At 46.8% G+C, this 13,461-nt stretch overlaps 1 protein-coding gene across 2 annotated transcripts in view; it reads left to right on the top strand.

The window, feature by feature from the left end:
- Nucleotides 1-13,461, top strand: part of LOC106585423 (neurogenic locus notch homolog protein 1) — a 56,556-nt gene that overhangs the window by 11,866 nt on the left and 31,229 nt on the right. For both annotated transcript variants that reach the window (XM_014171599.3, XM_014171598.3), the window contains exons 3-5: nt 8,975-9,237; nt 11,446-11,784; nt 13,041-13,163. In XM_014171599.3, the coding sequence (XP_014027074.1) occupies nt 8,975-9,237; nt 11,446-11,784; nt 13,041-13,163 (725 nt within the window). The remainder of the gene's footprint in view (nt 1-8,974; nt 9,238-11,445; nt 11,785-13,040; nt 13,164-13,461) is intronic.

The following is a 13,461-nucleotide window of genomic DNA, read 5'->3' as shown; positions in this document are numbered from 1 at the left end:
GAGGGCTGCCATGCCCAGAGTTCACATACCTCAGTCAGTCGGCAGGCAAACAGAAGAGACTGCTCAAAACGGCATAGTTTTTTTGACAGGCCATTGATACAGTGAGTCACATGACCTCTTGTACTTCAAAGGAGCGCTTAGTCCCTCACTGGAGAGGGAAGATTTGAAGGTGATGTGGTATGGATGAAACTGGGCTGGGGCGTATTGGGCAATATGGCTGGCTGCCTGTCATTCACCAACCTGTCCTGTACTGTAGATAGACCTAATTACTCTAGTTGTGTCCAAAATAGAACCCTAATCCCTATGTAGTGTACTACTTTTGACCAGGACCCATGGACCCTATTTCCTATGTAGTGCACTACTTTTGACCAGGGCCCATGAACCCTATTTCCTATGTAGTGCACTACTTTACAAGATGAGAAAAGTAATCTGCAGTAACAGCCTGTCTCCCTCTGGCCACTCCAATATGTCACAGCAACATCTCCAGCTTGTGAGGATGTCAGCTAAATTGAGGTTTCAGTAATTGGAGCGCTGCCTGTCTATGAGCCTGGCTGGTGAAATAAGTATTCTTCAGTAACAGCCAGTAACCCTTTCTTCAGACAGACAGAAATAGCCCAGTTAGCGCCTGAGGCAGAGGCTTCTATGACAGATTATATTCTGCAGGCACTGTATTCAAAGACCTGGAACTGATATAACCTCAGATAATCAATCTCTCAAGTTTCTGTCCAGGCTTTATTGAATTCCCTTCAGTATAGCTAGCTAGATTGCCTAGCTACGTGTGTGTTAAAACTCTCTCTGACTGAAGTCAAATAAGAAGCAGGCCAATTAATTCCCTGGCATGTGTGGTGTGGTGGTGACTACAGTATCATCATGAATGAAAGCGGCCCTTGTCTCCGGCCAGGGATGCTTCAATACATCCTCTGTTTGTTACGGGGCAGATGAGTCCCTGACTCTTAGTCCCCCCACCACCCATCCTTTCATTCAGAAAACAGGAAAGGACTGGGGAAAGAAAAGGTGCTGTATTGCATGTGATCATATCATCACACAGGGCCCTGTGGGGTAAATCCATTTTTAATCAGTTTTTGACAGCATCCCTTTTGATTTAAACAAGACTTTCCATAGATGTTTTTTCCCATGGAAGAACTGGTCAGAAAATGACTTTTTGGACCTGAATGCCAAAACATTCAGGAGATAAAGGTGCTCAAAGTTGACCCATTTTGCATACCCCACCATACCATCACTGGAAAGGATTTGTTTTTTTCCACCAGAAATTATAAAATAGTTTGAAAACCCTGTTTGTAAGATTTTAAGTATCAATCTCAACCATTGATCTTTTCCAGTGATGAAGACATGGATGTCTCATGGTATGGTGGGGTGTGCAAAATGGGTCAACTTTGAGCACCTTTTATCTCTTGAATATTTTGGCATTCAGGTCCAAAAAGTCACTTTCTGACCACTTCTACACTGGGCAAATACTGTATGTATGGAAGGTTTCGTTGCTGTCAAAAAGTGATTTAATTCTAATGGTTTTACCCTGCGCTTTCATGGGCCGCCGGGGGCGGTGTCAGATTCCCTTTAGCACATACCTCAGTGGAGAGAAAGAGAGGCTGAGCTGAGCCTCTAACTGTGCTATTCTGTTCTCTTCTGACTGATTGTAGTGACTTGATGTTGGGGAACTTCAACGCCGGATTAGAGATATTTGTACCGGGGTGACACATGCCAAGAAAAATCACATAAACTTTGATCACCGGCTAATATGAGTGACAGCCACTCAGTTGTGCATGTGTAGCGGGGCAGGATGGAACATTTTAGAGGAACATTTTCTCAATTGGTGTATTTGAACCCGACCACCTGTCTGTGGATCATAACAGAACAACTGAAAGGGACTTACATTACCCACAAGGCAGCACACTCCATAATACCCATGATTACTTGTGGTTTTGCCATTCAACTCTAAACAGAAGACTTGTGCCTTACAGTGGCAGGTGTTCTATGATCGTTCATACACATACTCACACAGGATACTTTCCACAAAGAGAACATAAAACATAAGCTAATGCCTTTCTTCTGGATGGAGTGATGAGGACCTTTAAGGTTTTAAAAACAGCAACAAACATTCTGAAATCATGTTTAAACTAACGCCAAGGGCATCTGTTTTTTTAATCACCTAAACTTCACAAAATACATTAGAATTACTTCATTTTCTCATAGGTAGTACTCAACCAAACACAACACTTAGCTCAGTGTGCTCTGTACAGTAACTACCTCATGGTCTGCTTCCATGCACTTAAAGACATGCTGTGGAACTTTGTCGACTACTATGTATATTTCATACATGCATAATCTATGAGCAAAAGTACTGTCTTACCCCTAATTAGCCATGAAATCCCTAGTTTGAAATAAATTGTTTTTCTGGAAGCTGTGCTGCGCCATTCCCAAAATTTTCCCCTGACCTGGGCCAGCCCCCTAGCGATTCGAGTTCAACCAATGAGCTTCAGCCCCTCGCCATATGGGTGACAGCTGGCAAGATGCACATGATGCACCCACAGCAAAGCGAGAGAGAGAGAGAGGGCAATAACATGGTGCACATATCAGCACACTTATAACGTAGTATGCAATTTTCAGGGACCACTTTTGGCTCATGAGCACTACCAGTCACTAGGAGAAGGCAGCTATGAGTCAGATGTCCCCGATGCCTGCCTCCCCTGTCCTCCTGCTTACCCTGTTCTTCTCCTGCCTCCACTGTCCACCTCCTGCCTCCCTTGTTCTCCTATTTCCTCCACTGTCCTCATCCTGCCTCCACTCTTCCTCCTGCCTCCACTCTTCCTCCTGACTCCCCAATATCCTCCTGCCTCTACTGTCCTCCAGCCTCTACTGTCCTCCTGCCTCTACTGTCCTTCTCTTGCCTCCTCTGTCCTCCCCTTTGCCTCCCCTGTCCTCCTCCTGCCTCGCCTGTCCTCCCCCTTGCCTCCCATGTCTTCTTCCTGCCTCCTCTGTCCTCCTCCGGTCTCCCTTCTCTTCCTCCTTCCTCCACTGTCCTCCTCCTGCCTCCCCAACTCCTATCTCCCCTGTTTTCCTCCTGCCCTTCCTCCTGCCTCCCCTGTAATCCTCCTGCCTCCCCTGTCCTCATCCTCCTCGTCTCACCTGCCTCCCCTGTCCTCCTATTGCCTCCCTTGCTGTCCTCCTTCCTCCTCTGTCCTCCTTCTGCCTCTGCTCTGTGTTGTATCCCTGTCTCTGGGGGAGCGGCCAAATAAACAGGCCTCTAATAAACACTAACAGATTTGGGCTGGGAAGGTCAGCTCTCATGTGCACGATTAGAGAGAGAGACTGAGGCACAGTACCAAAGCAGGCCCCGGGGAGTGCTTTTAAACAGATCAGAAGACGAAAGGATACTTTAGCAGAGGCACAGACACCAAACAGCCTGGAAAAGAGAGTGGAGAGAAGTGATGCAGGGGAATAGAGTGTTCCTGGCACAGTTTGACTCCAGGCTGAAGGCAGTTTAGTGCCATAAAGAGAAAGAAGTGGAGGCATATAAAGGAGAGACAGTTTGTAAAAAATCACTTGATTAGTTCAAGGCCCAAAATGTAACAGTTTGTCACTTACTCAATACACTGTGTTGAAATCTGAAAATGAAGAGGTTCAAGTAATATGTGGTGTTGTTATGAAATTAAATTAGAACAGTGTTCCTTTTCTCTTACGCCCCCGACAGACCAACCAAAACATCCGCCCTGCGCAGTACATCACCTGTTGGGGGTCGACCAAGTTGGCGATTCAAGCATTCAACATGTAGAACTGTCAGGAAATGAATAGAAAGTGACGGCTGATGTTCGGGGTTCAGATGCTATAGGACAGCCACTCTCTGCTAATTACCTTTCGTCTGCTTGGTCTGTTTTCCCCTCTAGAGAAACGACAGTACGGTACTGTAGAATGGGTAACATAGAGGGGCTTCATGGCTGTCATAGGATCTATTGAAACAAAACACAGCCCTGATAGGTCCAGAGGTAGGAGACTGGAGCCTGTACACCTCTGTGTGTGTGTGTTTATACGCCTGTGTGTGCATGTGTACGCCTCCGTGCCCGTCTGTCTTCAAAGCCGCAGTGCCTTTCTGTGCATAGCGACTTCAGAGAGTGACAGATGGCAGATTGGCCCAACAGTGGGGAAACCCCCAGAGTCCTGTCTGCTCCCGAGGTCAGGTGTCATGACAACATCTGCTGCCGGGCTGATCCTGAGCCGCTTGATGCACACTGCATCAATGACACACACGCACAGAGGGAGAGATCTGTTGCCACGGGCTACTGGTGTCCAGGAAGAAAATAAATCCCAGCAGGACAATGGAGGCTACTGGGGCAGAGAGGGAGGGAGGCACGACAGTGAAAGGATAACAACAACAGCATCAGCCTGACTAGAGATTCTCCTGTTATGCAACACCACTCCGGCCCGCCGCACACCTGATATTTGAACAGCTTCTGATTCCTCTCCTCTTTTCAGCTCTTCTTTATTTAACTTTCCAGCAGAAAGTTTACCTGCTGCTGAGATTAGCGAGCTCTAGATGACACAGCCAGGAGTCTGTTGTAGCAGCAGCAGCTGCCTTTCACTGTTTGTTCTGAGTGGTGCAAACTAAAGACTCCATAAAAGAGTTAGTTGAGTGCCTTTTGTTTTGCCCTTTTATAGTCTGTGTGAGGCATTAAGACGGTTAGCCATGTGTGTCCTGTAAAACGTATTTTGTGCTGACAGCGTATTTGTCGACTTCTCTCCAAGTGAAAGAGAAAACTCTTAGCATTCTTGGCTAGCGCGCGTTGAGGTTGACTCAATGCTACAGTGTGTTTGAGCAGCGGGGCCACGTGGACCGAGGCAGGGGAGAGGGTGCTTTATGTATTTGTCTTTGAAGCCCCAGTGTGAGACGGGGGGCTGTGTTGTAAGAAACGGCAGCTCTCTAGGCCTCTGTGTATGTGTGTGCGTGTGTATGAGTGCATGTGTGAGAGACGTTGCTATGTTTGTGTGGACGCGCAGGTCTGGGCCCCGTTTCAAACCTGGTGTGAGGTTTTGTGGAGCCCTGTAAAGTGAGGTTGCCAGAAGCCTTCATTGAGGACTGCAGTCAAGAGGTTCAGGAGATGGGGGAAAGCTTTTTTATAGTAAACACCAACATTCCTTCCAAACCAGCAACCTCCTCAGTCCCCCTCCAAAACCAGTTCCAATTTCCTTTCTTTCAGACAGCTTTTGTCTCTCTGCATCTTCCACTTTTAGGACCCTCTTTCACCCCCCCCCCCCCCCCCCCCCCCCCCAACATGGTTGACCATTGAAAACGAACAAACAGACCCAGACTTTGAGGAGTTTGGAGCAAAGACCCAATTGAGAGAGACATAAATCCTAATATGGCGGCTTACAAAACCAGACAACCCTATGGATGCCATGAAAAGAGAGAGTGAGTGAGTGAGAGAGTGAGAGAGTGAGTGAGAGAGTGAGTGAGTGAGTGAGTGAGTGAGTGAGTGTGAGTGTGAGAGAGAAGATTCATGAAGGTGTGAGTGAGAGGAAATGAAAAGAAGCCCGAATGAAGGACCAGAAAAAGGGAGTGTGAGAGAGAGCAGGGATGAGCCAGATAGAAAGGAGAGCAGGACGGAGGGAAGAAGGAACAGAAAGGAGAAGGTTTACCAGCTCAATGCACACTCTCAACTTGGAGGCTCCTGGCCTGACCTGGCCTGCCTGTGGTCAGGTCTGAATGGGGAGGAGAAACAATGGGGCCTCTCATCCTATCCCCCTCCAGGGCTGGGGAGTAGGGGGGCATTCAGACACCCGCAGCCCAGGCTCTAGCTATTCTCCTGGGGATGGAGGGACGCATATATAAATATAGCATATATAAAAATAAAAAAAATGGCCAACTGCATGTGACCTTCAGTGGTGAAAAGAGACAGACAAGAGGAATTTGTCCTGTGTGTTCTAAAAACATAATTATAAACTGGGTGGTTCAAGCCCTGGGGTTCAAGCCCACAGAGGGCGCGGAAATGGGGGATGGAGGGAGGGAGGGAGGGAGGGAGGGAGGGAGGGAGGGAGGGAAGAAGATGGGCACAGAGGGCGCAGAAACGGGGGGATGGAGGGAGGGAAGAAGATGGGCACAGAGGGCGCAGAAACGGGGGGATGGAGGGAGGGAGGGAAGAAGATGGGCACAGAGGGCGCAGAAACGGGGGGATGGAGGGAGGGAGGGAGGGAGGGAAGGAAGAAGATGGGCACAGAGGGCGCAGAAACGGGGGGATGGAGGGAGGGAGGGAGGGAAGAAGATGGGCACAGAGGGCGCAGAAACAGGGGGAATGGAGGGAGGGAGGGAAGGAAGAAGATGGGCACAGAGGGCGCAGAAACGGGGGGAGGGAGGGAGGGAGGGGTGAGTGAGCGGTGGTTAGGCAGCAGCTGCCGTCTCCTCATTAACATGCGCACCTGCTCCCTGGCTGCAGCCTTTTGGGAACGATGGCCCAGAGAGCAACGCATGGCCAGCCTCACAACCCCAGAACCAGGCACCCACTGTGTCTGCGCTGTCCCCCGCTATGGGAGACCCGGGTTGCCTTATAGCCTCCCACTATTTCAGAACTGCATTGCATTGCTGCCTGGCGGAATGCTTCTGCATTCTTATACATCTCTGTCATAATTAAAAAAGATAGCAAATTATGTGAATTATCTGAAAAATGAAAGCAGAATAAAAACTATAGAGAATAAGGATGAACTGAGGATTAATTCTTCTCTCCACAGCAAAATAAACAGGATCATGTTTAGATGAGTGATTTAGAATAGTTCTAAAATAGCATATGGCAATGATGGGACTTTGTTAGATGGCCTTTTCTATCTCTGTAGCAAAAAAAACATCCTAACAAACATGCTCATTGTAACCAAAGAGGAGTGATTCCATGGTTTATCCCAGTGACTGGAAAGGTTGCTCAGCCTAGCATTAAAGCAGAGTGACATGCCATCGGACCCTTCATGTTTGTGTAGCTAGCATGTGATGTTTTCTTTCCCTGGTCACCCTAATCCTGTGAGAGAGGAACCCTGTCTAAACACATGTCTGTCCCCACAGGGGGCCTCTGCTTGGCCCCAGGCCCCCAGTGTTCTTGCTCACACATCCAACGGCCCCCTGGGAATGTTTGGGGATGTGATTTAGCCTGCCCCCCCAGAGCTAATAGTAATAGACAACTCTATCATGGTATTTTGGAGTGAGAACTTTTAACGATATTAAAATGTTGCTGAGCCGTAACACTATGTAATCAATGACACACAGTAGCTGTAATCAACAGGTATTATATATTTAAATAAATGCAATCCTAGTTGCAACTATAAAAGAAAAACGCAACAACCTCCAATAGGAAGGACTCAGCTTGTTTGGGAGTGTTTGGTATTGTTTTCATGTTTTGCCTTGGGGGAATTGACAAGGAATTAGCGAGAGCTTCGCTAGGAGAGTGACTGATATCAAAAGTGTCTGTGTGGTTCATGATAGAGTTTACAGTGCTCTCTCTGCGTCTCTTGTCTCAGAGAGAGAGAGAGAGAGAGAGAGAGAGAGTTGAGGTGGGGGCACACTAATTTTAAGTATCCATAATGTTAACTCTGAGTTCAAAGACTGGTATAGACACTGCCTTGTCCTTAGAGCACTGAATAAAGGAGTGAAGTGAAGCATATTTCTTGCTAAGAGCTGTTGATAGGCGCCATGGTGGAAAACTTTTTATGTCAAAAAATGAGACTGGATTAGCATTATTGTCAGAGTCCAGCTCAATGTTATTGTGTACTATTGATGAATGGAGTTAGTCTATCCATAATGACCAACCCCCACCCTTCAGCCCTGTGGGAAACAGTACAGAAACCCTCTGGATGACAAATAGGAGCATGTTGAAGCAGTGAGGTTCCAAACTGAAGGTGGTGGGTTATCTCTTTCAGCTGACTCTGACATGACTGATCTGTGGCACAGTTGGTAACCTTCCTGATCACCTCACTGAGCCCACTAACCTCTATGGCCACCTGTGTGATTGTGTGAGTGTGGGTGTGTGTGTGTATGTGCAGTGCAGTGCACACGTGCATGTGTGTGTGTGCATGCTCTGTGTGCACGCTGTGTGGCCCTTGGTTGGGAGTGTACTTTGTGTAGCCTCTGGGGACTCTCCAAGCCCTCTCATTGTAATAGTAAATGTGTGAATCCATCCCCACTGACCTGACAGCCGCTGTCCCACTCACTCTCCCTTTCTCCATCTTTCTCGCTCTCTCTCTTTCTCCTTCTCTCCCTCTTTCCCACTTTCCCTCTTTCTTTCTCTCTTTCTGCCTCGCTCGCTCACTCTCTCCCCCTCTCCTCTCTGGGAACCGTTTGCAGTCCCACCCCCTGCCCCCCATGTCCTGGAGTTGCTGTGGTTTAAGGCCTAACACATTGTCTGAGAGGACGACAGTGAAAAGGCAAATGTGCGGTTTTGCTGCATAGTTCTCATGGCTATGTTGCTGTGTTGTTAAAATAGTGGTCAGGACAGAGAGAGAGACAGCATCCTCCTGTCTGAGCCCTCTGGGTGTCTTTCACAGTGAGCAGGGACTAGTAAGTTCGTTACTTACTTAGTTAGTATCAGGCTGAGGCTGTTTCCCAGGCTGCTGGAGATGTATATTGATGAGCACACAGTAGGGAAATCTCAATTGCCTAAAGTGGCTTCCTGTCCTTGTTTGCACTGACCTCTGAAAACAGGTGAAAGCAGTAAAGTGGAAGCCAACTAGGTATTTGCTTTCACCCTTCCTGCTTTCCCACATCTTATATCTACTAAAACAGATGAAGACAGGTGGCATTGCAATAGCCACACATGCTTGACTCGTGTTAACTTGAAAAAAAAAGAAAGTGTTGTCAGTCCTCACCTGTTGAATACAACTTTCCCTAAACCCTTAATGCTGACACATCCTGCCTCTCTCTCTCTCTCTCTCTCTCTCTCTCTCTCTCTCTCTCTCTCTCTCTCTCTCTCTCTCTCTCTCTCTCCAGGTGTCGGGATGGATTCGTAGGGAGCAAGTGTCAGCACCGGGACCCTTGCATCTCCTCTCCGTGTAAAAATGGCGGCTCGTGTCACACGGTACCCCGTGGGAACTCAGTGGACTACACGTGTTTCTGCCAACCGGGCTTCACGGACCGCCTGTGTCTGACGCCAATCGACAGCGCTTGTCTCAGCTCTCCCTGCCGGAACGGTGGCACCTGTGATCTGGTCAACCTCAGAGAGTACAAGTGTAGATGTCCCCCTGGCTGGTCAGGTGAACACTGTCATATTTACTACTCACACTGTAGTCAGAATACTGAAGGGAAAAGCTGTATACTCTAGTAGTGACAAATAGCATTACTAACTGGTCTTCTGTTCATTGAAAAATGTAAACTGACCATGGTTACAACTAACCGTAGGGCATTATTTTCCTTAAAATACAAGCAGCTATGAATGTACAGTCGTGGCCCAAAGTTTTGAGAATGACACAAATATTAATTTTCAAAGTCTGCTGCCTGTATGATGGCAGTTTGCATATACTCCAGAATGTTATGGAGAGTGATCTGATGAATTGCAATTAATTGCAAAGTCCCTCTTTGCCATGCAAATTAACTGAATCCCCCCCCAAAGAATTATACTGCATTTCAGCCCTGCCACAAAAGGACCAGCTGACATCATGTCAGTGATTCTCTAGTTAACACAGGTGTGAGTGTTGACAAGAACAAGGCTGGAGATCACGCTGTCATGCTGATTGAGTTCGAATAACAGACTGGAAGCTTCAAAAGGAGGGTGGTGCTTGGAATCATTGTTCTTCCTCTGTCAATCATGGTTACCTGCAAGGAAACATGTGCCGTCATCATTGCTTTGCACAAAAAGGGCTTCACAGGCAAGGATATTGCTGCCAGTAAGATTGCACCTAAATCAACCATTTATCAGATCATCAAGAACTTCAAGGAGAGCGGTTCAATTGTTGTGAAGAAGGCTTCAGGGTGCCCAAGAAAGTCCAGCAAGTGCCAGGACCATCTCCTAAAGTTGATTCAGCTGCGGGATCAGGGCACCACCAGTACAGAGCTTGCTCAGGAATGGCAGCAGGCAGGTGTGAGTGCATCTGCACGCACAGTGAGGCGAAGACTTTTGGAGGATGGTCTGGTGTCAAGAAGGGCAGCAAAGAAGCAACTTCTCTCCAGGAAAAACATCAGGGACAGACTGATATTCTGCAAAAGGTACAGTGATTGGACTGCTGAGGACTGGGGTAAAGTCATTTTCTCTGATGAATCCCCTTTCCGATTGTTTGGGGCATCCGGAATGAGCGCTACCATCAGTCCTGTGTCATGCCAACAGTAAAGCATCCTGAGACCATTCATGTGTGGGGTTGCTTCTCAGGCAAGGGAGTGGGGCTCACTCACAATTTTGCCTAAGAACACAGCCATGAATAAAGAATGGTACCAACACATCCTCCGAGAGCAACTTCTCCCAACCATCCAGGAACAGTTTGGTGACGAACAATGCCTTTTCCAGCATGATGGAGCACCTTGCCATAAGGCAAAAGTGATAACAAAGTGTCTCGGGGAACAAAACATTGATATTTTGGGTCCATGGCCAGGAAATTCCTTAGATCTTACTCCCATTGAGAACATGTGATCAATCCTCAAGAGGCAGGTAGACAAACAAAACCCCACAAATTCTGACAAACTCCAAGCATTGATTATGCAAGAATGGGCTGCCATCAGTCAGGATGTGGCCCAGAAGTTAATTGACAGCATGCCAGGGCAGATTGCAGAGGTCTTGAAAAAGAAGGGTCAACACTGCAAATATTGACTCTTTGCATCAACTTCATGTAATTGTCAATAAAAACCTTTGATACTTTTGAAATGCTTGTAATTATACTTCAGTATTCCATAGTAACATCTGACAAAAATATCTGAAGACACTGAAGCAGCAAACTTTGTGGAAATTCATATTTGTGTCATTCTCAAAACTTTTGGCCATGACTGTACATTAAATTAGTGATGAGCGAAAAAATCGATACAGCTACATCTCGGGATATTATTTTTGACGATAAATTACATTGAATCGTTTTGACAATATCGCAATTTCATTTTTGTGCTAGTTGGCTGTACCTGCACCAAAACTCCAGTATTTGTCCTTTGTAGCTTGTTCTCCATCTTCTTTTGAAATAGGGAGCAAATTTGTTTTCAGCATTTTTATTTCCATAACTGATCAAAACTTGTTTTCTCATGGCTCTTGTCTGTCTGCAGCAGACATATGTTGAGCAATATGTTTGGAACATCAAATTGCAATAAAATCACAGTTTCGAATCGCAATAAAAAGAAAATCGTGAGAATCGCAGTACATATTGTATCGGCACTTAAGTATCGTGATAATATTGTATTGTGAGAGCCCTAATGTAAATAAAGTTAAAATCGTGAATTTATTAAATGTTTCATCCTTTATTTACAAGATGAGTGTCTGTCTCTTCCAGGTAAGCAGTGCCAGCAGGCAGACCCCTGTGCATCTAACCCCTGTGCCAACGGCGGGCAGTGCACCCCCTTCGAGTCCCACTACATCTGTTCCTGCACCCCCTTCTTCTACGGTCAGACCTGCAAGCAGGATGTCAATGAATGTGCCCAGAGCCCCTCGCACTGCCAGAACGGAGGTTCGTGTGTGAACGAGGTGGGCACCTACCGCTGCCAGTGTCCACAGGAGTACACAGGCAAGCACTGTGATATCCGCTACCTACCCTGCAACCCCTCCCCCTGCCACAACGGGGCTACCTGCGTCCAGAAGGGAGACACCACCTACGAATGCTCCTGTGTGCCAGGTACTGCTCTGTTTAATGTGGTCCCGTCTGATCCACTATGAGCAGAAGCCTACATTTACATTACATTTTAGTCATTTAGCAGGCGCTTGTATCCCGAACCATTTACAATCAGTCCATTCAACTATGAAAAAGTTTCAGTTATGTAAGATTATATAAAGTTAGGATTTGATCCTGTATGAACTTTCAACTTGTGCAATCCGTTTCCACTTAGGGGCAGCTAAGTGTTTTCTCTGCCAGTCTACCCACTTCAAGCCATCTTGACTCAATCAAACATCCAAAACCACAGTGAAAGAAACTAGCAGTACTGTTCTCTGTTGTCTAGTGGCTGGTCAGGATGTGAGTGCAGGAGGAGGAAACTGTGTGTGTGCAGTGGCTCCATAGTGCTGTGTGTGTGAGAGCTGTTTGTAGTGGCTCCACAGTTCTGTGTGCGTGTGCGTGTGCGTGTGTGTGTGTGTGTGTGTGTGAGCAGGAAAGCATTGGGCCTTATTGTGAGGAAATGGCAGAGAGACAACATTCTCACAGCAAAGTAAAGCCTGCTAGTCCTATAGGCAGGGTTACCAGGACTTGTCATCTTCTCTCCCCTCTCTATGCTCCCCACCCATCACGTCACCACTTCCGCCCTGCTCTAAAGCCAGGCTGGGATAGACAGACCTCCACTGAGCTCCTAGCAAGTGCCATACCACTGTCTTTGTGCCTTACACACTATTTTGGACGGTTCTCACAGTAACTTCAGTACCAAAGGAAAATAATTTATATTATGAATCAAGACAAGTACTCTCATTGTCAACAATCCAATGATGCTCAGATTCTACTTCCACAAAATTGCCAGTATTGCCTATTAAATGTCCCTGTCTTTTTCTTCTGCAGTCAGGGTGCCAAACAATAGTGTGGTGGTGTGTTGTGTAATGCCAGGGCAGGAAGGGTAGCTGTGGTGTGTCTGGCTGTTTTTCTGACTGCCACATACTCAAGGAGGGTTGCACCGCTGCCATTCATTACCCTCTGAAGAAGAAGGCCGTTAACCGCGTTAACTGTAAAAGAGTTTCACTTCCCTTGTTTTGAAAGAAACCAACCAGGCATTTTTGTTACTAGGAAAAGCAAAGAGAATGATCCAAAGAGACAAAAATATTTAGATATCCAGTAGGCTTCCATGATATTCCCTCTTTATTCATGCAAATCTAACAGGATCCCTTCTGTTGAGATGAAAAACAACAGTGTGTACTATGTGTGTATTTAACATGATGTCCTGTCCTCTCCAGGTTTCTCGGGTCAGAACTGTGACACTAACATTGACGACTGTCCAGGACACGAGTGTCACAATGGAGGAACCTGTGTGGACGGGGTTAACACCTATAACTGCCAATGCAAACCAGAATTCACAGGTAACCATACAGTACCCCTCACCCACCCACTCTTCTCTACACTCCTGGTAGAAGTTGCTCATGAATACAGATCTAGGATCAGATTACTAACCCCCAATCCTAACCTAGGTCATGAGGTGAACACAAACATATACTGTGTCACCCTGCATCAGTCTTTATGGGATAACTTTGACCCTACTCTGAACTCTACAGTGGAAGCCCCCTTTCTTTTCATTATTATTCATCTTTGGCTCTCGTTGACCCATTTGGGTGCACGGTGCGCTGTTGACAAGTGCATTTCCTCCATGTTCTCCCCTAT

Source organism: Salmo salar, chromosome 24 (assembly GCF_965601325.2).
Source record: "Salmo salar chromosome 24, fSalSal1, whole genome shotgun sequence".
NCBI classification, from domain to species: domain Eukaryota; kingdom Metazoa; phylum Chordata; class Actinopteri; order Salmoniformes; family Salmonidae; genus Salmo; species Salmo salar.
Note: the sequence above shows the minus strand (reverse complement) of the source record. Positions and strands in the feature narration are given on the sequence as shown.